The sequence below is a fragment of the Helianthus annuus genome, chromosome 8 (genome assembly GCF_002127325.2).
Source record: "Helianthus annuus cultivar XRQ/B chromosome 8, HanXRQr2.0-SUNRISE, whole genome shotgun sequence".
In the NCBI taxonomy this organism is placed as follows: Eukaryota; Viridiplantae; Streptophyta; class Magnoliopsida; order Asterales; family Asteraceae; genus Helianthus; species Helianthus annuus.
Genome location: NC_035440.2, coordinates 32,615,001 through 32,638,779, shown reverse-complemented (window position 1 = coordinate 32,638,779; position 23,779 = coordinate 32,615,001). Strand labels below are relative to the sequence as shown.

Sequence of the window (23,779 nt, the reverse complement as noted above, 5' to 3'; positions counted from 1 at the left end):
ACAGCAGATGCGCGACTTCGGTTTGCAATTCTTGGATACACCGATTTTCGTGGACAATGAAGCAGCTATTAATGTTACTAAAAATCCGGTTCACCATTCGAAAACTAAACGCATTGAAATCCGTCATCACTTTATCCGTGATTGTCACGAGAAAAAGTTAATTCGGATCAGAAAGCGGATTTTTACACTAAACCATTCGACAAAAAGAGATTTTATTATCTTTTGAAATTAAACGGGATGAAGAATCTGCAATCTGGGAGGGTAATCGAATGTGAAGCCGAGTTTGGCGGCGATCTAACATGAACCTTTGTCGTGTTGTCAAGTTTTTTTGTTTGTACAGTTTATTTTCTGCTTTTCGATAAAAACAAAAACACAAAAATATGTTTTAGTTTTAGGGGGAGAAATTCGCAGAAAAATACAAAAACGTGATAAAATTCAAAAATCTAAAAACATTAAAAAATTCAAAAAGAGTTGTGTAGAGTAGGGGAAATGATAGTACATCAGCTAGACGGACACACTACGCTAAAGATTTGTAGTGTTTAATATGCATTTAAGCAGTCTCGCTAAAGATGTGCTGATAGGTTTTTACAAAATTAGTAGATCAGTTTGGGATATAAACATAAATTTCACTTGAGTTTACGTGGGGAACACCTCCAGGATATATAGGTAACCCCTGAAATCCTGTTTGAAGGGTCCCGTATTCTGAGATACTAGGTCTTTATGCTCAGTGATATCTGGGGTATTATCCTGGGACTTCTGCTGTATGGAAATACTGACCTAGTCCTCGGATAATACTTTTTGCAAAAGCTTTGAAATATAAGCTCGCCCTCAGCATGCTGATGAAACAATAAAATTGATAGTCGCTGCTGTTGAAAACAAAAGATCCTCTAAAGGGGACACACCTTAAAGTCGAAGCCGTCATCTCTCTGCGTATACGGAAGTATCGACCTGAGCTCTCACAGCCCTCGCAATTACCCCTAAACAGATATCAGCTGTGGTATACTCACCTGTAAGACTGAATACTGGGGTCTGGATACGGGAGTATATACTGAGGTGGGACACATGTAAATGTTTAATTCCTAAAACACTAATTTAGTATCCCGAACAGATTGAAAATTTTGTGAGAATTTAAGAGGATCAATATATCAGCAATCTACGTGAATTGTTTAAAAGCTTAGTATGAAATAAACAGCTTAACGGTGCTTGTGTCTAGTCGGCAGCTGATATGATCCCCTAACACACTCACAAAAATATTGTGTGTACATAGTTTCAGTTTATCCAGCTAAAATCCAAAAAGATTTTCTTTTCTCATCCTATTTTTCGACAACCGATGTTGGGAATTGGAAGATCAAAGCCTAAGTGCAGAACATGTCAGTGTTTGATGAGGGATGGGTAAGCTGGAGATTGCTATACAGTGATTGGTATATTGTTTGAAAGTTAAAATGTGTTTGAAAGTTTAAATGTTCAAAAGTTCATTCATTTGAACTGTTTTCAGAAAGAAATGTCAGCAATCTTCAAAAATCTGATCATCCAAGGCCATTAACTTGGACTTGGTGGGTCGAACAGTTGACCAAGGTCATTGATTTGGACTTGGTCAGCTGGGTGTAACTGTGTTTAATCTGAAAAATAAAAAAATGAAATTTTTGAAAAAAATTCATCACAGGTTCGCTTATTTGTCAACATTTCATTGAGGTTCGCTTTAATGTCAGTTACATAATGGTCCGCTTATTTGTTCATAAGGGTCCGCTTATATGACATTTGTCATAAAAGCGGATCTACTTCACATATATAAACCAGGGTCCGCTTTTAAAGTCACTTTACCACTTTCGCTTTTTGACCATCTTCTCCGGCGATTTGAAGCGGAACCATAACACGACCAAATTCAGGCGTTGTGCTGCTCGATTTTCATCAGATTTTGTTAATTTCTTAGTTTATTAATCATGGGAAAGGTAAGTCTTTGCTTAATTTGATCAATATCATGCTTATTTCGAGGTGTCGGTCATGTCTGTTTGAACGTAGCATAGTTATCGAGCTTTAACTGTTAAAAATGTACAATAAAACAAGCCAGTGTAGTCGTATAATTGTGTAGATCATGATGGTATGCTTTGATTGTATCAAATCGGCTGATTGTTGATGTGTATCAATGTTCGAGTGTAACAGACTTAGATCTAGGGTTCGTTAACTGTCATAAATGAAATTAAAACATATCCCTAGTCTCGGATTTGTCATGTTAACAGAGTAATGGTTTCAATTTTGTGATTTGATTAGTTATGAATGTTTGATGAGGGTTTCGCTTAATCGGTCACATCGTATGTCCGCTTTTAGTAAACATGTACATGTCCGCTTTTAGTGAACATGTACAGGTCCGCTTTTGTGAACATGTGTATGTCCGCTTTTGTGAACATGTGTATGTCCGCTTTTGTGAACAATTTTTGGGTCCGCTCATGTGTGCATATTCTAGGTCCGCTCATGTGTGCATATTCTAGGTCCGCTCATGTGTACATATTATAGGTCCGCATGTATGTACATGTTTAGGTCCGCTCATTTGTACAAGATATAGATCCGCTTGTGTGTACATAATGTGTTTCGCTTTTATGAACATAATGTGATTCGCTTTTATGAACATGTTGTGCAAGTTTGATGTTTGAAATTTTTCTAAGTAATTTTGACTCAGTGAATGTGTGATTGAACTGCAGGCTTTGAATGTTATATTTGATCCTACTCACAACAGCTGTTGTGTTTTGGATATTGAGAAAAATAAAGAACTGGAGAATTTCAGAAGCATTTTGGAGTTTATGGGTCGTATTCCCATCCAGAAGGCATTGACTGACCAAAGGCCTTTATACAAATCTCACATCGAGCGTTTCTGGAGCAATGCGAGTTATGACAATCAAAGCAAAGTGATTTCATCAATTGTTGAAGTTCATGGCAAGTTAGAAAAGATTTTAGTCACAGAAGCACTGATTCGTGAAGTCATTAACTTTCTTGACGAGCCAGATTATCCAACGAGATTCCAGAAAGAATGGTGAAAGGGTGTATGTTGAGAATGGGATATACTGGAGCTTTAAATGCCGGAAACTATCTAAAGTCAAAATTTCAGAAACCTTACAAGTTTTTGATTCACTGTGTATTGATTTCATTAAGTCATGCTAAAGGAGGATTTGATGCAATGCGCGATTACCAAATGAATATGATTACGGCATTGGTGTTGAACAAAAAGTATAATTTCTCACATATAGTATTCCACTATATGGCTGAGAATAGCAAGTCAGATCTCAAGACCTGGATGTATCCAAGGTTTGTACAGATGTTGATTGACCATGCGTATCCAGAGATTGATCGAGATATTAAAGATGATTTGTTGGTGCAAGCTCACATGACCAATAATACACTGAAGCAGCTTGTGAAATATCATCCGAATCACCCAGAGCCAACACTTGTTGTCGAGCCTTTCGGTTTTATTAAAGATGTTAAATATGTTGATCCAGATCCAGTTAATCATCAGAACTGGAGAAATGAAGTGGAAATGAAAGAAGCAAGATATGCTGACGAGCTGAAAATTCTTAAAGATTTCAAAACTACTAAGAATGAGTAGTATGTGAAAGAAACCGGAAGAAGACGTAGAATGGCAACTCCTATTGTTCGAGAAGGTGAAGGATCTTCTTCGCAACCTAAGAAGAAACAAAAGAAAGCTGCTCAAACATTGTTAATAGATGAACCTGAAGAAGATAATCCTGTGGTTTCTGTTGAGAAAGAACAAGTTGTAACTGCTGAAGACGATCCATTTAATGTTGATCAATTGTTTGATACAGATGTTTTGGAAACAGGGCCAGAAATTGTTGCTGATGTTAACAAAGTGGTAAATATTGAAAGTCAGAAAGAGAAAGAGAAGATTGTTGAAGATGTTGAGGGAGATGATGTGAACAAAGATACTACAAGTTCATCAAGTTCTTCAGATGATGGTATTGACGAGATTGAAAGTCGAAAAAGAATTCAAGAGGAGATAGAAAAAGAGAAGCTGTTAAGAAAGAGAAAGAGACAGGAAAAGGACGATGATGATGTTTATGTGCCTTCTCCAGAACATGTCTCAGGATCACAATCTCCTCCTGGTGGGAGAAAGAAAGCTGGAGCTCGTAAGAAAGTTGTTTCTCCAAAGTTACGCAAAGTCTCTCCAAAGATCAAGATTCCAAAGATTGTGTTAAAGAAGAAACAAACAAAAGAAAGCAAAAAGCCACCTACACCACCACATGAACCAATACCACCACAATCACCTATCAGATCACCACCCCGACAACCTACTCCACCACAACAATCCTCACCACCTAAACAACCAACTCCACCAAGACAACCATCACCTATTCATCAATCACCACCACCACAACAACCTTTTGTTACCTCACAAGAAATATTTCAAACACCTCTACTCACCCAAATGCAACCTGGTTTGTCTAGCAAAGGTCTTTATACTCCACAGGATAATCTTTTAGATGTTGGAGATTTTGATTTTGCCAACACTTCACAAGTCAGAAATGTTGAAAAGAAAGTTGAAGAAGTTGTTGCTGAAAACAAGAGGCTAGTAGCTGAAAACAAGAAAGTGTCTGACCGTGAAAAGAATCTAGAGATGAGAGTAAAGCAGCTGGAGATGGAAAACAAAGAGTTGGTGAAAAGGATTGACTCTGATCAATCAGAAATAGACATTTTGAAGGTTAGAATTGCTGAACTTGAAGAAGAGAAGACAAGACGTGATGAACAGAATGAATACTTCAAGTTAAAAAACAAAGAGTTTGAAGCAGCTAAGGCATTAAGAGATCACGAGTTCTATATGCTGAACAAAGTTGTCCAAAGCATGCTTGGATCATCGGTAGAACAAAAGTTTGAAAAGTTGCAAGTTGAAGAGCTTAGAGCTGAACGTCAAGCAGAGATTGAAAGACAAATGAAAGATAAAGGTAAGGGAGTTGAAGGAAGTTCAGTTGTGACTGAAAGATTGATTGTTCCTTCTATGGTGGTTGATAATCCCGAGCCTGTTTCTGTTATTTCTGGTCTATTTGAAGATGATACTCCTATGAATGAGTTGATTGGAGATAGTGATGAAGATGATGAAGAGGAGGATGAAGAGGAAGATGAATAAGATGAAAAAGTATTCTCTGCGAGCAGTCATGGATCTGGTAAAGATGATGATGATGATGATGCTCAGGGTGGCACAGGTTTGAAAGTTACTGAAGAATCTACTGAGAAAAAGGTTGATGATTTGATGAATGATTCGGTAAATGAAGAATCAGGGGAAGCAAGTGGAAAAGGGGAGTCTAGCAAAACTCAGATCGTTGAACATATTGAAAAGTTAATCTTGGGAGTAGATGTTTATAGAGAAATGATGCATACTGTGGATCCTGAGTTCAAGTTCGACTTTGAAGAAGAGTTGAATACTTTTGATATCAATCAACAGCCTGAATACACGTATAAGTATGTTGAAGAGGTTGATAAGTACGACCGAGTGGAAGTAGAAGACTGGACGGATGATGAAGATGTGGTTGAAGATACTTCTAAGTATCCTACACTTATGGAGTTCTTTGCTGAGGAGAATAGAGATGAACTGAGTCAAAAAGTAGCTGAGGCGGTGAAAGATAACAACTTTGAAAGCTCTCAAAAGAATATGGAACAGGAAGATAGAACGAAATGGTTCAGAAAAAGTCACGAGAGAAAGTTTAAAAGACCTTTGAAGTATTATCAGCGTGATCGAAGCGTATCTCTTGGTGACATCATCAGTTGGGGTTTCTTACCTCAAGTGAATGCGTATGCAATTAAAAGAGAGTGCGGAGTTCAGTACTTTGAACGTTTATATGACATCATGTCATTACCGTGGTGGGATGTGGATGAACTGCCGAAGGTTAGATGTTTGGATTATCCTGTTTCAAAGAATGATGTTGCTATGTGGGGCTACATTAAATATGAATCGTTGAAAGAGTTTCGTAAATGGAAGCCACATCATCCGAAGAGAGTGCAAAGGATTAATCCTGAAACAGGCATTGAAGAAACTATTTAGAATGTCAAACCGCCAAGAACGATGAAGACAATTCCAATGCCTCAGATGGAACAAGAATTTTATAAAGGCTTCATTGGTTGGGTTTATAGTTGTATTTCTACCGAAGCCATTATTACTTACAGAGCAGGAGAGGAGATTCGAGAGATACATGTTTATGATCCCATGTGGCTTGTAAATTGCTCTGCAAAGGATATAGAATGTCTTTTCATCAACAAGATTCACTATCAACCAGCAGATAGAGAACAAGCGCAACAGTTTCAACGTGTTGTTTCCCTTTGCTTTCAGAAAGGTATCAATTCTGAGAGTAAATGGAAATCATCTTGGTGGTCGCTTGATGAGAAGATGAAAAGGAAAGCTAAACATGAACGTCAAAAGCTTGAAGAAAAGAAAGGTACATTCTTGAAGATTCAAGCTAAAGAAGAAAAGGCGAGGAAGAAAGAGAATGAAAGAATAAGGATTGCGCTGAGCAGGAAGCCGAAGCCAAGGGAAGAGACGTTTAGAGCTGTCTGAAGACCCAAAGACAAGACGAAGACTGCGGCTGTATCCAAGGGGGAGTTTGTTGGTGCATTATGTCTAAAGCCTGCGTCTTAGTCTTATTAGTTTAATGTATAGGGTCTAGATGGGTTGTTTATGTATTGTACAGGGGTGAAATATGTAATTTTGTGATGTTAATGGATGAGGACCGCTTATATGGACACATGCCATAAAAGCGGATCTACATGTTAGAGGTCCGCTCATATGGACATGTCCATATAAGCGAACCTGTCATGCCTATAAATACCCCAAGTCTGTTTTCACATTTAGAACTTTGATGTCATCGGGGAGCCGAACTGCTGACCGTGTGTTTTTTGAAGAATTAATGTGAAAGCAAGTTAAAAGTGAATTCTATCTGTTTCTACTCATTTCTTCTACAGTTTTGCTTTGATTCATGCCAAATATGTATTTCCGCTACATGTTCGGTAGGTACTAGCTCGAATTGACTCATTTGACTGTCAAACTCGGTCCTACAATAGTTTGTTTGTTGGTGCATTATGTCTAAAGCCTGCGTCTTAGTCTTATTAGTTTAATGTATAGGGTCTAGATGGGTTGTTTATGTATTGTACAGGGGTGAAATATGTAATTTTGTGATGTTAATGGATGAGGTCCGCTTATATGGACAAATGCCATAAAAGCGGATCTACATGTTAGAGGTCCGCTCATATGGACATATCCATATAAGCGAACCTGTCACTCCTATAAATACCCCAAGTCTGTTTTCACATTTAGTACTTTGATGTCATCGGGGAGCCGAACTGCTGACCGTGTGTTTTCTGAAGAATTAATGTGAAAGCAAGTTAAAAGTGAATTCTATCTGTTTCTACTCATTTCTTCTACAGTTTTGCTTTGATTCATGCCAAATATGTATTTCCGGTACATGTTCGGTAGGTACTAGCTCGAATTGACTGATTTGACTGTCTTCAAAAAGAAAATAACAGCTCATCAGATCGATCATCCAATCGCAATCAAAAATCACGGTTCTAGTACGTTATTGTGTGTTCCGTCACGCACGTTCACGGATTCCGCACATCGAACGTTTGTTACCCAATCGAACGGTGTCAAAACCGGTCCTACAATTGGTATTAGAGCCAGTTGTGAGCTAGTTTCCACGAATCAAAGCTTTTTACCTACACATTTTGGGTTTCTGACATTTCCGACGGACAGAATGGACTGAAAACTTGTCACATAGTGTAAAACTGAGTAATAACAAATCCTTGAGAAATTCAGGCTTAAAATCGGCTTAAAAGTGACCCAAAACTGCTCGTGAATAGTTTTAATTTCATTTATGACAGTTAACGAACCCTAGATCTAAGTCTATTACACTCGAACATTGACACACATCAACAATCAGCCGATTTGATACAATCAAAGCATACCATCATGATCTACACAATTATACGACTACACTGGCTTGTTTTATTGTACATTTTTAACAGTTAAAGCTCGATAACTATGCTTCGTTCAAACAGACATGACCGACACCTCGAAATAAGCATGATATTGATCAAATTAAGCGAAGACTTACCTTTCCCATGATTAATATACTAAGAAATTAACAAAATCTGATGAAAATCGAGCAGCACAACGCCTGAATTTGGTCGTGTTATGGTTCCGCTTCAAATCGCCGGAGAAGATGGTCACAAAAGCGAAACTGGTAAAGTGACTTTAAAAGCGGACCCTAGTTTATATATGTGAAGTAGATCCGCTTTTATGACAAATGTCATATAAGCGGACCCTTATGAACAAATAAGCGGACCACTATGTAACTGACATTAAAGCGAACCTCAATGAAATGTTGACAAATAAGCGAACATGTGATGAATTTTTTTCAAAAATTTCATTTTTTTTTATTTTCAGATTAAACACAGTTACACCCAGCTGACCAAGTCTAAATCAATGACCTTGGTCAACTGTTTGACCCACCAAGTCCAAGTTAATGGCCATGGATGATCAGATTTATGAAGATTGCTGACATTTCTTTCTGAAAACAGTTCAAATGAATGAACTTTTGAACATTTCAAACTTTCAAACACATTTTAACTTTCAAACAATATACCAATCACTGTATAGCAATCTCCAGCTTACCCATCCCTCATTAAACACTGACATGTTCTGCACTTAGGCTTTGATCTTCCAATTCCCAACATCGGTTGTCGAAAAATAGGATGAGAAAAGAAAATATTTTTGGAGTTTAACTGGATAAACTGAAACTATGTACACACAATATTTTTGTGAGTGTGTTAGTGGATCATATCAGCTGCCGATTAGACACAAGCACCGTTAAGCTGTTTATTTCATACTAAGCTTTTAAACAATTCGCGTAGATTGCTGATATATTGATTCTCTTAAATTCTCACAAAATTTTCAATCTGTTCGGGATACTAAATTAGTGTTTTAGGACTTAAACATTTACATGTGTCCCACCTCAGTATATACTCCCGTATCCAGACCCCAGTATTCAATCTTACAGGTGAGTATACCACAGCTGATATCTGTTTAGGGGTAATTGCGAGGGCCGTGAGAGCTCAGGTCGATACTTCTGTATACGCAGAGAGATGACGGCTTCGACTTTAAGGTGTGTCCCCTTTAGAGGATCTTTTGTTTTCAACAACAGCGACTATCAATTTTATTGTTTCATCAGCATGCTGAGGGCGAGCTTATATTTCAAAGCTTTTGCAGAAAGTATTATCCGGGGACTAGGTCAGTATTTCCATACAGCAGAAGTCCCGGGATAATACCCCAGATATCACTGAGCATAAAGACCTAGTATCTCAAAATACGGGACCCTTCAAACAGGATTTCAGGGGTTACCTATATATCCTGGAGGTGTTCCCCACTTAAACACAAGTGAAATTTTTGTTTATATCCCAAACTGATCTACTAATTTTGTAAAAACCTATCAGCACATCTTTAGCGAGACTGCTTAAATGCATATTAAACACTACAAATCTTTAGCGTTCTGTGTCCGTCTAGCTGATGTACTATCATTTCCCCTACTCTACACAACTCTTTTTTAAATTTTTTTAATGTTTTCGGATTTTTGAATTTTATCTTGTTTTTGTATTTTTCTGCGAATATCTCCCCCTAAAACTAAAACATATTTTTGTGTTTTTGTTTTTATCGAAAAGCAGAAAATAAACTGTACAAACAAAAAAACTTGACAACACGACAAAGGTTCATGTCAGATCGCCGCCAAACTCGGCTTCACATTCGATTACCCTCCCAGATTGCAGATTCTTCATCCCGTTTAATTTCAAAAGATAATAAAATCTCTTTTGTCGAATGGTTTAGTGTAAAAATCCGCTTTCTGATCATCGGTGTTAACGTGTTCAATCTGAATTAACTTTTTCTCGTGACAATCACGGATAAAGTGATGACGGATTTCAATGCGTTTAGTTTTCGAATGGTGAACCGGATTTTTAGTAACATTAATAGCTGCTTCATTGTCCACGAAAATCGGTGTATCCAAGAATTGCAAACCGAAGTCGCGCATCTGCTGTTGGATCCAAAGGATCTGCGAGCAACAGCTAGAAGCTGAGACATACTTAGCCTCACACGTAGAGAGTGCTATTGCAGTTTGTTTCTTGCACTGCCAGGTGACAAGTCGAATTCCGAAGAACTGGCACCCAGCAGTGGTGGACTTAGCATTCTGTTTACAGCTACCAAATCAGAATCAGCGAAACCAGACAAAGTAAAGTCACCCGATCGAGGATACCACAAGCCGATGCTTGGGCAACCTTTCAAATACCGTAAGATACGTTTCACTATGGTCAGGTGTGACTGCTTCAGATTCGACTGATATCTGGCGTAGAGACACGTCGGGTACATGATGTCTGGACGGGAAGCCGTGAGATACATCAACGATCCGATGATTGATCGGTACAATGTCTCGTCCATCTTCACACCTTGCTCGTTGGGACAAATTCCATGATTCTGCGCGAGGGGGGTAGATGCAGGACTGCAATCTGTCATGTCGAACTTGTCGAGCACGTCCTTCACATATTTTGTTTAAAGAATGAAGATTCCATCGGGCATTTGCTCCACCTGCAGCCCGAGGAAGAACTTCATCTCCCCCATTGAGCTCATCTCAAACTTTTTCTTCATAACCTTTTCAAATTCTTTGCACAGGTCGTCGTTGGTGGATCCAAAAATGATATCGTCAACATATATCTGCACAATCAACAAGTGGCCTGCTTCTTCCTTGGTGAACAAAGTGCTATCTACTGTGCCTCTTATGAACCCGTTGTCCAGCAACTATGTCGAAAGCGTCTCGTACCAGGCTCTCGGGGCCTGGTGAAGTTCGTATAGCGCTTTGTCCAGTAGATACACCTTGTTTCTGTGCTGTGGGTCTGTGAACCCCGGCGGTTGCCCCACATACACTTCTTCTCTGATTGTGCCATACAGGAAGGCGGATTTGACGTCAAGTTGATAAACTTTAAAATCTTTCCAAGACGCAAAGGCTAGAAAAATTCGAATTGCTTCAAGTCTTGCAACCGGTGCATAAACTTCATCGTAATCTATTCCTTCCTGTTGACTGAAGCCTTGAACCACAAGTCGTGCCTTGTTTCTCACCACGACACCTTTGTCATCACACTTACACTTAAAAACCCATTTTGTCTTGATTAACTTCTGATTCTTTGGCAGATCAACAAGTCTCCAAACGCCCAGCTTTTCGAACTGTTGCAGCTCCTCCTGCATAGCATTCACCCAGCTATCCTCGGTTAATGCCTCTTTGTAGGTTCTGGGCTCTATCTACGAAATGAAACATTTAAGTGAGACTTCTTTCTGCATATCAGCAATAGAAGAGTAAAAACAAATAAAAGCTCGGTCTATTTGATGTCGGGTCTTAACACCACTTTGTAGGTCGCCAATGATCTGTTCTGAAGGATGGTAAGACAACGTCCGTGGCATAACCGTGTCAGGCACAAGTACTTCCGATTCCAAATTCGAAATGTCGAGATCAACGATTTGATCCACAGCATCCTACGAAGTATCATTTGGCTCCTCGTCAAAGGTAGGAGCGGGTTCCTCCTCTGAGTCGTCAGAAACGTCAAATGACGGAGTTGGTTCCTCTGGTGGTTCATGAGTAGTTCCACTTGGTCCTACTTCATTGTCGTGAGTACCCATGGTGGGTTGAGAAACTTCTAGCGGACTAGACACAGGCTCTTGTGAAGTATATTGCTGATACTGGTACAAAAAAGCTAGTTCCTCATCACTCCGCTCGACAAGCAGTTGAAACGACTCCCAGAGTTTGTCGTAATCGAATAGGAATCTTTGTCCGGGAAGTTGTGGCGATGGAGTGTGCTTCTGAGAATCCACGTGTTGGACTTGAATCACCTTCCCCAGACATGGTACGAACACCCTCTTCAGCGGGCTTGCGTAACCTACAAAGAAACCCTCATTAGCTTTTGCTCCAAATTTACCATTTTCATCTATAAACGTGCAAGGCGAACCAAACGGTTCTAAAAACTCAAGATTTGGCTTGTAACGGTGCAGCAGCTCAAAGCAAGTCTTCTTGTATTTCTTGACAGTGAGAACTCTATTCAAAGTGTAACGGGCTGCTGAAACTGCTTCACTCCAGAAGTAGATTGGTAGCTTGGAATCGGCTAACATCGTACGTGCTATTTCAATCAGGGTCCGATTCTTTCGTTCAGCTACGCCGTTCTGCTGTGGTGTATACGGTGCACTGAATTCATGAAGAATTCCCTTCTCGTTGTAGAACTCGTACATCTTGTTGTTCTTGAATTCCGTTCCGTTGTCGCTCCGAATCCTCCGGATTGGCAGTTTGTACACCGTTTCCATTTTCTTGAAAAGCATCACCAATGACTCAAATGTTTGATCTTTTCGTTCTAAGCACACAACCCACGAAAACCTCGTAAAGTCGTCTGTCACCACCAGACAATATAAATCTCCGCTAATGCTCTTGACGCTGACAGGCCCGGAGAGATCCATGTGCAATCTCTCAAGAGGTAACCTGATAGAGTTGAGCATCTTCGGTGGATGTGACTTCCGAGTCTGCTTTCCCTTTTTACATGCAATACAATCATCACTTAAGTGAAAGTTTTTTACATTAACACCCTCAACCAAATCGTTATGTACTAAAAAATTCATTTTTCGCACGTGAATGTGACCCATTTTTCGGTGCCACATTATGGACTCCTTTTCAGTAGCTTTAGACTTGGTAACAAAACACTGTTTTTGATGAGTTGTTGGCATTGCGACACTCATGTCCACAATATAAAGATCATTTACCCGCGGAGCACGCAACAACACCAACTCATCAGGGATTTTAAACCCTGGTTTCAACACTAAACATTCAGATTTAGTAAAATGTACACTAAACTCTTTATCACAAATCTGTGATATACTTAGTAAGTTGTTTTCCAGCTCGACTATATAGTTCACTTTGTCAAATGAGATCACTCCATTTGTAAGCGTTCCTTGACCGACTATTCTTCCTCCTTGATTCCCTGCAAACCCAACATAGCTTCCATTGATTGACTTAACATCATAAAGAAGAGCTAAAGTCCCAGTCATATGACGTGAAGCTCCACTATCAATAATCCATCTTGATAGAATTGACTTGGGTAGCCCCTGTAACCAACAAAAACAATTTATTCAAACAATGAAGCCCATGATTTCTTTACTTCCGACACACTCCCGAACACAACATCACACTTTTCATTTGTTTTCGGAAAATCAAAAGTGACATTTGGAACCTCTTCTTTCACAATTGTTTTAACTTTGTTAGTTATTGGAGGAAATTCATCAAGAAACTTATCTACTACATTTTCAAAATCAACCACATCATCGTTAAAAAGATTTGAATCAATTTTCAAAGCGTTCTCCATCTTCTTGACCTCAACTGACGGTTTCGATTTCGCAATCCAAGACTGATTTTCAAAAATTTTCGTCTTAGGGTAAAACTTTGAAGTCTTGCCAGTCTTAGAGGATTCGCCAATCTCGAAAGTCGATTTCAGCTTATCCTCCGACTTCAACGATTCACCTCTTTTCAAAATACGGATCAGAGAAACCATTTCCTTTTTACCTTTTAAAACAACTAGTGATTTAGGTCGAGATTTTTGAACCATTTGTTTTTGAACATTTTGTTTTTGAACATTTGGTTTTTCAACCTTTGGTTTCTCAACCATTTGTTTTTGAACTGGTTTTTCAACAACATGCTTCTTAAACACTTTTTGACACTGTTTTGCCATGTGTCCAATCTCATTGCAGCGATAGCACACCCTTTTATCATACTCGACAAAAGTAGTATTGACCGTTTCTTCTTTAAGCTTATGTGCTGCATTGAAATCGTACACAGCTTTTTGACTAAAAATATATTCCTTTTCAACATCAGTACTAGGACCAGCAACAAAAACATCATTTATCTTTTCTTTTGGCTTAACCACTTGTTTAGCCGTTTTCTTTTCAAACCCAATTCCTTTGTTTTTAAGATGATTTTTCTTTTTTTGACCTTTACCAACCCCATCTTTCTTTTCCGAACTTGTGGGACGTGAAGTAACAAACGACTTTTTCAGTTTCGAAAAGAATTCATTGTTATTAATTTCGTTAATGTTCAACTCAATCAGTTTAAACACTTTCTCGACATTTTCAATCTTGACATTCTGAAGCGGGTACTCGAAGTTGGAATAAAGTTTGTCAGTTCCAACCATAGTGTATACCACCATGATCGGATCATCATTCGTACTCTTTTCCGATTTCGGTACATATCGATCTAAGAAATTTCCTTCGTCTTCAGAATCATTGACAACCTTCTCAGATTGAGCTTTTTCAGATTTCTCACTTTCCTCATCCAACACCTGATCAACAACAGACTTAATAACCTGAGATTCATTATCGGTGTCAGATGCAGTGAAAGTGATATCAATGCTGTCAGGTAAATCACTCTCAATCGTTTTCAGCTTAAGATTTAAAGCAGCTTCCACCCCATCTGGATATTTCTGAGTGTAGTGACTCCACATTGGGGGTGGAACGCTCTTGAAAACAGGTGTAGCATGTGGCTGTTGAGGGACGATTTGTTCCAAAACATAAGACGAAGCCACATAGCTCATTAACTTTTTATCAATCCTGTCATTCTCTATCTTGGCCAATTCAAGTTCTTTTCTTAGTGACGCAATTGTGTCAACATGATAATTGACTTCTTTTTGTTTATCAAACAGTGTAGCTTTAGCCAATTTAGTAGCTTTATCATTTTCGACACTTTCTTTTTGAATCATCTTAATTGATCTGGCTAAGGTATCATAAGCTTCTTTTAATTGTTCAAGGTCAAACTTAATCATATCTGTATGATGTTTCAATTCCCGATACTTAGTGTCCTTTTCAAGACACTCCACACACGGTAGTAAACAACGTTGGCATGGCGTTTTGGGGATTGGAACAACTTTTTCAACAACCTTTTCATTACAATCAGTTTTACCGACATGCTTTGACTCAGACACAGACTGTTTGACAGATTTGACCTCCTGAACTGCAGATTCCTCTCTGTTAACCAACACCTTATTGACATACTGTGACTCCTTGGGTTCTGAATCTACCTCTTTAAGCTTTCCCATTAGAGCTTTGTCAGCAATGTCTTTCAGAACTTCTCCGGTCATCTCTTTAGACACGTCAATCACTTCTTCGACGGCTTCTTTCTTCTCCTCAAATCTAGGACAAGATCCGGTTCTTGGTTCCTCGAAATAACCTGCAAAAGAATCAAACACATTAGGAGGCATAATTGATTTCATAGTATAAACTAACTCCTCCTGTTGTGATTGATAGTAGTATACTTCAGCTGCTATTTCCTCAACATCTATAACATTTTCCGTAGGAATCTCTTCAACAACTTCAGAAACAACTTCATCAACAATCTCCGATTCAGACACTACCTCAGAAGTCTCAACAACCTCTGCCATCATGGCCTGATCATCTCTACCAGGGATATATTTATCCCAGCTAAAACCTGCAGCTACCTGTTCATCATCTTGGTTCACAATCAATGCCTTTTCAGGTTTGTTTTCTATCTGTGGCCTTTGAACAGTTTGCTGTTGCTTCGGTCGATGGTAGATTGCCTGTCGATAGTAATCATTGGTGAACGGGTTTTGGTGATTGTTGAATTCACGGTTTGGACACTCTCGTTTAAAGTGACCGCGTTCTTTACACTTGAAACACGTTACTTTCGACTTATCAAATCCCAACTTCTGATCCGGACCTGATAAACTGTTTCTTCCCGTGATTTCCATGAACCTTTGAGCACGACGAACTAGGCTTGCCATACCCCATTTAATGTCAATCAGTTCAAGCTCCTCGGGGTCTATTTGGTCATAGTCCTCCTTTGTCATGTCCGGATTTCCAATTCTCCCTGCAACTAGACCTTCATATGCCTCGAGAACGGAAGCGAGTAGTGCAATATGTTGCTTCGCAGCAGTTTCCGCTATTTCGTTTCCATTTTTCACGTTCACTGCGATATTACACTGTACTCCCGAAACATATGCCTGATGATTTGATTCGGTAGAGCTTTGAGGCGAAGACTGTTCCTGAAGTTTGACATTCGGTTCAAAATTCACGAAAGGTGTAGAACTGCTTGATTGATGAGAACTTGATGTAGCATTTGAAGTGTTATCAGCACTGAATCCTGTTTGTATCTTTGGGCTTTGAAGATTAGCAACTGAAGGACTGCCTTTGTAGTACAAAGATACATCTTGTTGCATGCTAGCAGAATTCATCTTCTTTATCTTCAACAACTCAAGCTCGTGGGCTTCGATCTTTTCAATAAATGAACTCAGATTGAGATTCACAAAATCAGAACTGTTTTTCAGCATCATAAGATACGTTCCCCACTCATCATATGGAAGTGCATCACAAAGTTTATCAATCCATTCTTCATTTGTTTTTTCAATTTCTAATCTTTTCATTTCAACTACAAGGTGGCAATATCTTTCGATTAACAGTTTTGTTGACTCTCCTTTGATCCCAGTAAAAATATCGAATTCTTTCTTGATAAGCGCCTTTTTGCTCTTGATCATAGAAACACTTCCTTTAAACTTCAGTTGTAGTGCTTGCCAGATTGACTAAGAACTTTCGTCATGTTGTAGTAACACAAGAATGTCTTCTTTAATTGCTTGCTGCAAGATGCTCACCATTTTCTTTTCAGCTTTAAACTCTGTCTGTTCAGTATCTGTAAGACTTCCAATGCCTTTAACCAACCCGAGCCCGTCAACTGGAGGTACGTATTTCTTTTTAACCTTCATCCAACACTCGAAATGGTTGGCCTGAACCCAATTTTTAAACCTTCCGGACCATCCAGCATATTCATCTAAGCTCATCAGTTTGGGTGGCTTTTGCATAGTTCCCAATTCATTTTCCATGTTGACATTCTGTACGATACTAGCTGGACTTTGGATAGCGACACCACTTCCCGCAAACATGTTGAAAAAATCTTGGTGTTCCATTTTTAATGACAAGTTTTGAAAATGTTTAACTTTTTCAGAAAACAGGTTGTTTTTATCAAAAACTTCTAACACAAACTGAATTTCCAACACTTGATCACGTACAAAACAGACTGAACGCTCAAAATATGAATTTCACACACTAACAGGTCAAATAAGCGAACCTATACACTAAGTGTACGTATAAGCGGAACTGCCTAAGGTCAAATAAGCGGACCTAAGTGTTGTCTGTATAAGCGAACCACAAGAGCGAACCAGACTATGTCACAACAAACGAACCACACAAGCGAACCTCTACAAGGTCACAATAAGCGAACCACAAAAGCGGACCTCAAATACCTGTAACTACAAGCGGACCTCTTGAGCGGAACTCCAACAAATGTGTAACTAGGAGCGGATCTCTAGAGCGAACCTACTACAATTATGTCCCTATGAGCGGACCTCTAGAGCGAACCTCCAAGAATGACAGAAAAGCGGAACCTATTCACGAGCAGTTTTGGGTCACTTTTAAGCCGATTTTAAGCCTGAATTTCTCAAGGATTTGTTATTAATCAGTTCTACACTATGTGACAAGTTTTCAGTCCATTCTGTCCGTCGGAAATGTCAGAAACCCAAAATGAGTAGGTAAAAAGCTTTGATTCGTGGAAACTAGCTCACAACTGGCTCTGATACCAATTGTAGGACCGGTTTTGACACCGTTCGATTGCGTAACGAACGTTCGACGTGCGGAATCCGTGAACGTGCGTGACCGAACACACAATAACGTACTAGAACCGTGATTTTTGATTGCGATTGGATGATCGATCTGATGAGCTGTTATTTTCTTTTTGAAAATTTTTTGAATTTTTAATTTTTTGTTTATGTTCTACAATCTTCTTAACAGGTTTTTGCTTTGAGCATTCACCTATTTTAGTAGATTGCAAAACAGTATTTTTGAATTTTTCTTTTAATTCTAAAAACAATTTTTGTTTTTCATTTTCATCATCAGATTTCTCATCACAGTCTTCAACTACGACTTTGTCATAGTTTGTGACATCGTCACTTATTGTTCGAGAATAGCACTTGTTGGACTGTTGGACCGTGTTCCGACCCTGAATAGTCAGTAGAGAACTTTCATCTTCACATACGAAGGCGGAATCAACGTAAATGAAGTTACAACAGCTTTCCTATTCAATTCCTTTCCTTTTATTGCTTTCTGAGACTGATTTGACAGAGTTTCGGTAACAAAAGCTCTCAACAGATCCGCTTCAACATACATGCATAACTAATCAGGTTCGCTTGAAGTGCCTATATATAGTGTGTGTAGGTTCGCTTCAAGTGACATGTCGTATAAGCGAACCTACCTTAGTGACATATAAGCGAACCATCTTATGACACATAAGCGGACCTATCTATTGACATATAAGCGGACCTATTACATAAAAACCTAAATTTGACTTTCTAGACCCTAAGTTGACCAATCTTGACCTAAGACGTAATGCAGACGTAGTCAACAGACATCCCATGCATCAACAGACTCCCCCTTGGATGTTGACGTAGTCTTCAGCTATCTTCACAGGTTCAAGATCACATCCTGGCTCTAACTTCCATCTTCCCTTTGACTGTTGATCCAGACTCCCCCTTTCACTGACTCCCCTTCTCGATATGCTAGAATATGAGAAATCTGGTTTAAGCTTTGACATTTAGCTTCCGTTGAGAATAATGAAGTTCAAACCTGTTACTCAACTAATAACATTACAAACTATCTTTTTAATAATAACTCATAAACTCAATCAGCTTTAGAAATCCACTCATGTATTCAGGTCCAAGTTAAGGACCCTGATTACTCAATTAATCTACCAAGTTCAACTTAATGACCTTGGTTGATCATTTGGCGAATCAAACTGATTTTGTAAAAACATTTTCACACTTTCTAACAAAAATGTAACAAACTTCAACTTAATGAACTTGTTTTAACTTTGAAAACATCTTCAAACTCCAACAAAGTAAGCTCTCCTCATTTTTCAGTCTAGAATCTCCTGCATCTGCTTCAATCTTTTGAGAATCCAACAATCAACTCTCCACTTTGGTTTGTCAAAAATAAAGCAGAAATAAAATCTATCATCACTGAATCGTATCTCAACAGTGAGAAAATTAAAGATCTGACAGCAAAGGTCAGAAGCGTTGAGAATCAGATTCTTGGTCGTGACAAAACAGTTAAAGTTTCAACTGAACGGATAAGAGAATTAACTGGCCAAATTGAAAAAGATAAAATTGAACTTGAAAAAGTTAAAAATGAAAATGAAAGGTTAATTCTTGAAAATCGTCAGATTTCTGAAAAATTTGGAAAACTTAAAAGCACAGTGAAAGATAGTGATGATCGAAATGGTAAAACTTTTAAAGAAAACGAACATCTAAATGCAGTGCTGAGAATAAAAGAAGAATCAATCAACAAACAACTGGATGAAATCGCTAAATTGAAATTAAAATTTCAAGAGGCTGAAATTGAAAACGAGCGAATCCAGTTGAAGCTTAACAACTATGGCTCCGCAAGCTTTGTGTTGCAGCATATTGTTCCCAAACCCATCGGGAAAAACAAAGCTGGCGAAGACGTGTATTCTGATGGAACCAGGGTGGGTTTTCACAAAGTTCCATCGCCGATTTTGCATAATTACCCGAAAAAGGAATCTGGGTTTGTTGAAATTGAGGAAGAAAGTGAAGTTAAACTTCCAGAGAACATTGATGTCACGTTCACATCTTCCAATGAGGATAGTGTCCAAAATGATATTGTAAAAGATGTTGTTGAAAATGTGCTTAAAACAGATAGTGACACTACTGAGGAAGATGGGTGTTTCTTGGACAAATACATTCCGAAACAAAAGTCCAAGAACAACTTAGATGATGAACCTACTCTTGTCATGTACAAGATGTCGGGATCTGATAAGTTGTTTTCGGATTCAGAGTTTCCGATCGAGAATGTAAACATGAACAAATTGACAATTGTTTTCAAATTGGCTGAAGTTGAATTATCAGAAGTGAACAATCTGAGTCAAAAGAAAAGAAAAATGAGGTTTGAGAAAGAAAAGGTTTACAACAAGAAATCTGTTAATCCACCACGTTTTTACAATAACAACAGAAACAACTGGTCGGGTGGTTATCAGGGGGTAAATCGTATCAGAAAAGAAATGTTCCAAACGAGAGGTTTGTTGAGAAGAAAAAGTTTGTGAACAGTTCAAGTTCACTTGCTGATGAAGAAAAAGATTTTTTTTTTCAAAATCAAATAAAGAGTTCTTTGAGAAAAGAGCTTCTCAGTCTCAGTCTGAAGGCACTAGTCGAGTGGCTGATACTCGAACTTGCTTTAGATGTAATCAAGTTGGTCACATTGCACGAAAGTGTACCAATGTGAAGCCTAAGACTGAAACTGTGAAGATTCAACAAAAGAAAGTTGATGTGAAGGGTAAAACACCAATCGTTGTTGAGAAAAAGAGTGTGAAAAATGAACCCGTAAAAAAGTTGGTAACTAAAAACGACAAATTTTACAAAAGGGTTGCATTATCTCAACAAGTTTGGAAGCCAAAAAGTGAAAAGAAAATTTCAACTTCTGAGGTGAAAAAGTCTGAAGAATCAATTACGGTTGATTATGATGCAAATTTTCCACCTCTTAAGGCTGAAAATTTCAAAATTCAAATTGCGAGAGTCAAGGTTACACCTAAGGCTGATGAGGCCTGAGTGGACTCGATGTTTGACTAAACAGTTTGAATTGCCGGAGCTTCCTGGATCGCGAAGCATGAATCGACATCTTTCTTGAAGTTGTTTAAGTCAAAGTTTGTTATGTGCAAGATCTTCCACAACTTGTATCCAGATGGATCATGGATAGTGGAGCTTCAAGACATATGACAGGGAAGACTGCGTTATTGTATGATGTAAGGAATATAAATGGTGGTTACGTAGGTTTTGCTGGTAATCAAGGAGGAAGGATTATAGGTGAAGGAACGTTATCCAACGGAATCGTAACGTTTGAGAGAGTTAACTACATCGCTGAGCTGGAGAATAATCTGCTGGGTATCTCCCAGATCTGTGACAGAATGTATACTACTCACTTCACTGACAAAGAATGTTTGATCTTGAAACCGGGACTTGTGATACCTGAGGAACGGATCATCATGAGGGCACCAAGAGTCAATGATCTGTACATGTTAGACATGAGTGTAGCTACTACAACCACTGGTTAGGCTCATTGTTTTGTGTCCATAGCAACTGAGAAAGAATCAAGATTGTGGCACCGGAAAATGGTGCATATTCACCTAAGGAAGATGAATCACTTGATGCATAATGATTTGGTCACAGGAGTTCATGTCAAAGGTTTTCATCTGGAAGGGGAGTGCATAAGCTGTGTCAAAGGCAAGCAGAAGAAGAAGTCACACCCTACAAAGCAAGTCAATTCGGTTTCAAGACCTTTGGAAAGACTTCATATGGATTTGTTTGGTCCGGTGAATGTCAAGAGTATTACAGGAGATTACTACTGTTTGGTCGTAACTGATGATTATTCCAGATTTTCGTGGGTTTCATTCTTGAAAACGAAAGATGAAACGTTTGACAGTTTAATGGCGTTGTTTAAAAGAATTGGGAATCTGTACCAAAGGCCTATCAGTAGAATTAGAAGTGATAATGGTACTGAATTCAAAAACAGTAAGATGGAAGAATTTTGTGATGAAAGAGGTATACTGCATGAGTTTAGTGCTCCGTACACTCCGCAGCAGAATGGAGTCGCAGAACGCAAAAATCGGACGCTAATCGAGACGGCTAGAACTATGCTCGCTGATTCAAAGTTACCGATTAATTTTTGGGCTGAAGCTGTTTCCGCCGCATGCTATACGCTTAGCAGGGTTCTTACTGTTAAGAAGTTCAACAAAACGTGCTTTGAGCTAATCAATAATCGCAAGCCAAATTTGAAGTATCTAGAACCGTTCGGGTCAACCTGTACAGTTATAGAGCCTAATGGAAAGTTTGGTCCGAAGTGCATTGAGGGAATATTTGTTGGTTATGCCAATCCTTTGCGACGTGTCTTCGTTCCAAGTGAGAAGCGGATTATTGAAGCTGCAAATGTTGAATGTCAAGGTTATACTATGCCACCACAGAATCCTGGAGATTCATGGCGTTATCATTATGACAAACTTTGGGATTCGTTTGACATGAGAGAAGAATCAGAGGAAGATGAAGATTTCTTTGATGAGCTGGATATTTTGCGAGAGTATGAGTCGCAGCTAAGGTTCCCAGCTGAGTATTCTAGAAGACCTCGGGAAACTTCAAATGATGATGAAGCAGGTCCTAGCAATGCTGGTGAACACGATGATGAAGTTGCTCCTGGTAATCAGTCGGATGTGAATGACAATCAAGAAGCTGACAACATGCCAGTGTTTGATCATGGTGATTCAGATCCTGAGGGGGAGCAGATCCAGATATCAAGTCAAACAAACCAAGTTGGTGAACAAGATGCATATCAGAATGTTACTAATCTGGAGGGAAATATAGATGTTCCAAGCGAAGTGATGCCGCGAACTCTTTCTTATCATCCAGAGGAGTTGAACATAGGAGAATTGCAAGCAGGCCTTCGCACGAGACGTCAAATTTACCAGGGCCTTACATGTTTTTATGCTACAGTAGCACCTTTACAAACTGAATTTTCGTTAAGTTGTTTTATCTCGCAGATCGAACCGAGAACTTATAAAGAGGCGCTTACTGAAGACTCTTGGGTCATTGCAATGCAAGAAGAGTTGAGTCAGTTTGAAAAGTTGGGAGTGTGGAAGCTAGTAGATTTACCGGATGGTCAAAAGAAAATCAATACAAAATGGGTATTCAAGTGTAAGAGAGACGACAGAGGAGTGGTTGTAAGGAACAAAGCTCGACTTGTTGTTCAGGGCTTTAGTCAACAGGAGGGGATTGATTTTACAGAAGTCTATGCTCCTGTAGCACGACTAGAGGATATCAGAATTTTCCTAGCATTTGCGTCTTGGAAGAATTTTAAAGTTTATCAGTTGGATGTAAAATCGGCTTTTCTTTATGGGAAGGTCAAAGAGGAGGTTTGTGTCGGTCAGCCGCGGGGCTTTACCGATCCTATCCACAAGAACAAGGTTTATCTATTGGACAAAGCGTTGTATGGTTTACACCAGGCCCCGAGAGCTTGGTACGAGACTTTGTCTCAACACCTACTCGCTAACAAGTTCATACGTGGAAAAGTGGATGCCACTCTCTTCACTAAAGTCGTTGATGGACATCTTCTGATAGTTCAAATTTATGTGGACGATATAATTTTTGGGTCAACAAATGAGAAATTGTGCAAAGATTTCGAACAGGTGATGAAGCAAAAATTCGAAATGTCATCAGTGGGGGAGATGAAATTCTTTCTGGGTCTACAAGTTGAACAACTACCTGAGGGAATTTTCATTCACCAGACGAAGTACGTGCATGATATTTTAGAGAAATTTGGAATGTCAAGTTCTATGCCAGCTGCTACCCCACTTGCAACAAATCATGGGATTCACCCAGATCTCACCGGAGACAGGGCTGATGAAACGTTCTACCGTTCCATGATAGGTTCTTTGATGTATCTAACTGCTTCACGTCCTGATATCATGTACCCAACGTGCCTCGCAGCAAGATATCAATCTAACCCTAGAGCTTCGCACATGATCATTGTCAAGAGGATATTACGCTACTTGAAAGGAACACCCACATTGGGGTTGTGGTATCCTAGAAAAGGCGACTTTACGCTTGA

General features: G+C 39.0%; 1 protein-coding gene across 1 annotated transcript; it reads left to right on the top strand.

The window, feature by feature from the left end:
* The first annotated feature begins 3,625 nt into the window (after window positions 1-3,625).
* On the top strand, window positions 3,626-5,128 carry LOC110918884 (glutamic acid-rich protein-like). Its single transcript, XM_022163163.1, has 2 exons — window positions 3,626-4,165; window positions 4,475-5,128. Exons 1-2 carry the CDS (start codon window positions 3,626-3,628, stop codon window positions 5,126-5,128), a joined length of 1,194 nt encoding a protein of 397 aa, XP_022018855.1.
* The last annotated feature ends 18,651 nt before the right edge of the window (window positions 5,129-23,779 follow it).

Bases quoted from the DNA above. Each gene is read 5' to 3' on its own strand.
- LOC110918884 (XM_022163163.1), top strand. From the start codon at position 3,626: ATGGCAACTCCTATTGTTCGAGAAGGTGAAGGATCTTCTTCGCAACCT. The intron at 4,166-4,474 runs GTCTCTCCAAAG...TATACTCCACAG, and splicing joins TTTCTCCAAAGTTACGCAAA to GATAATCTTTTAGATGTTGG.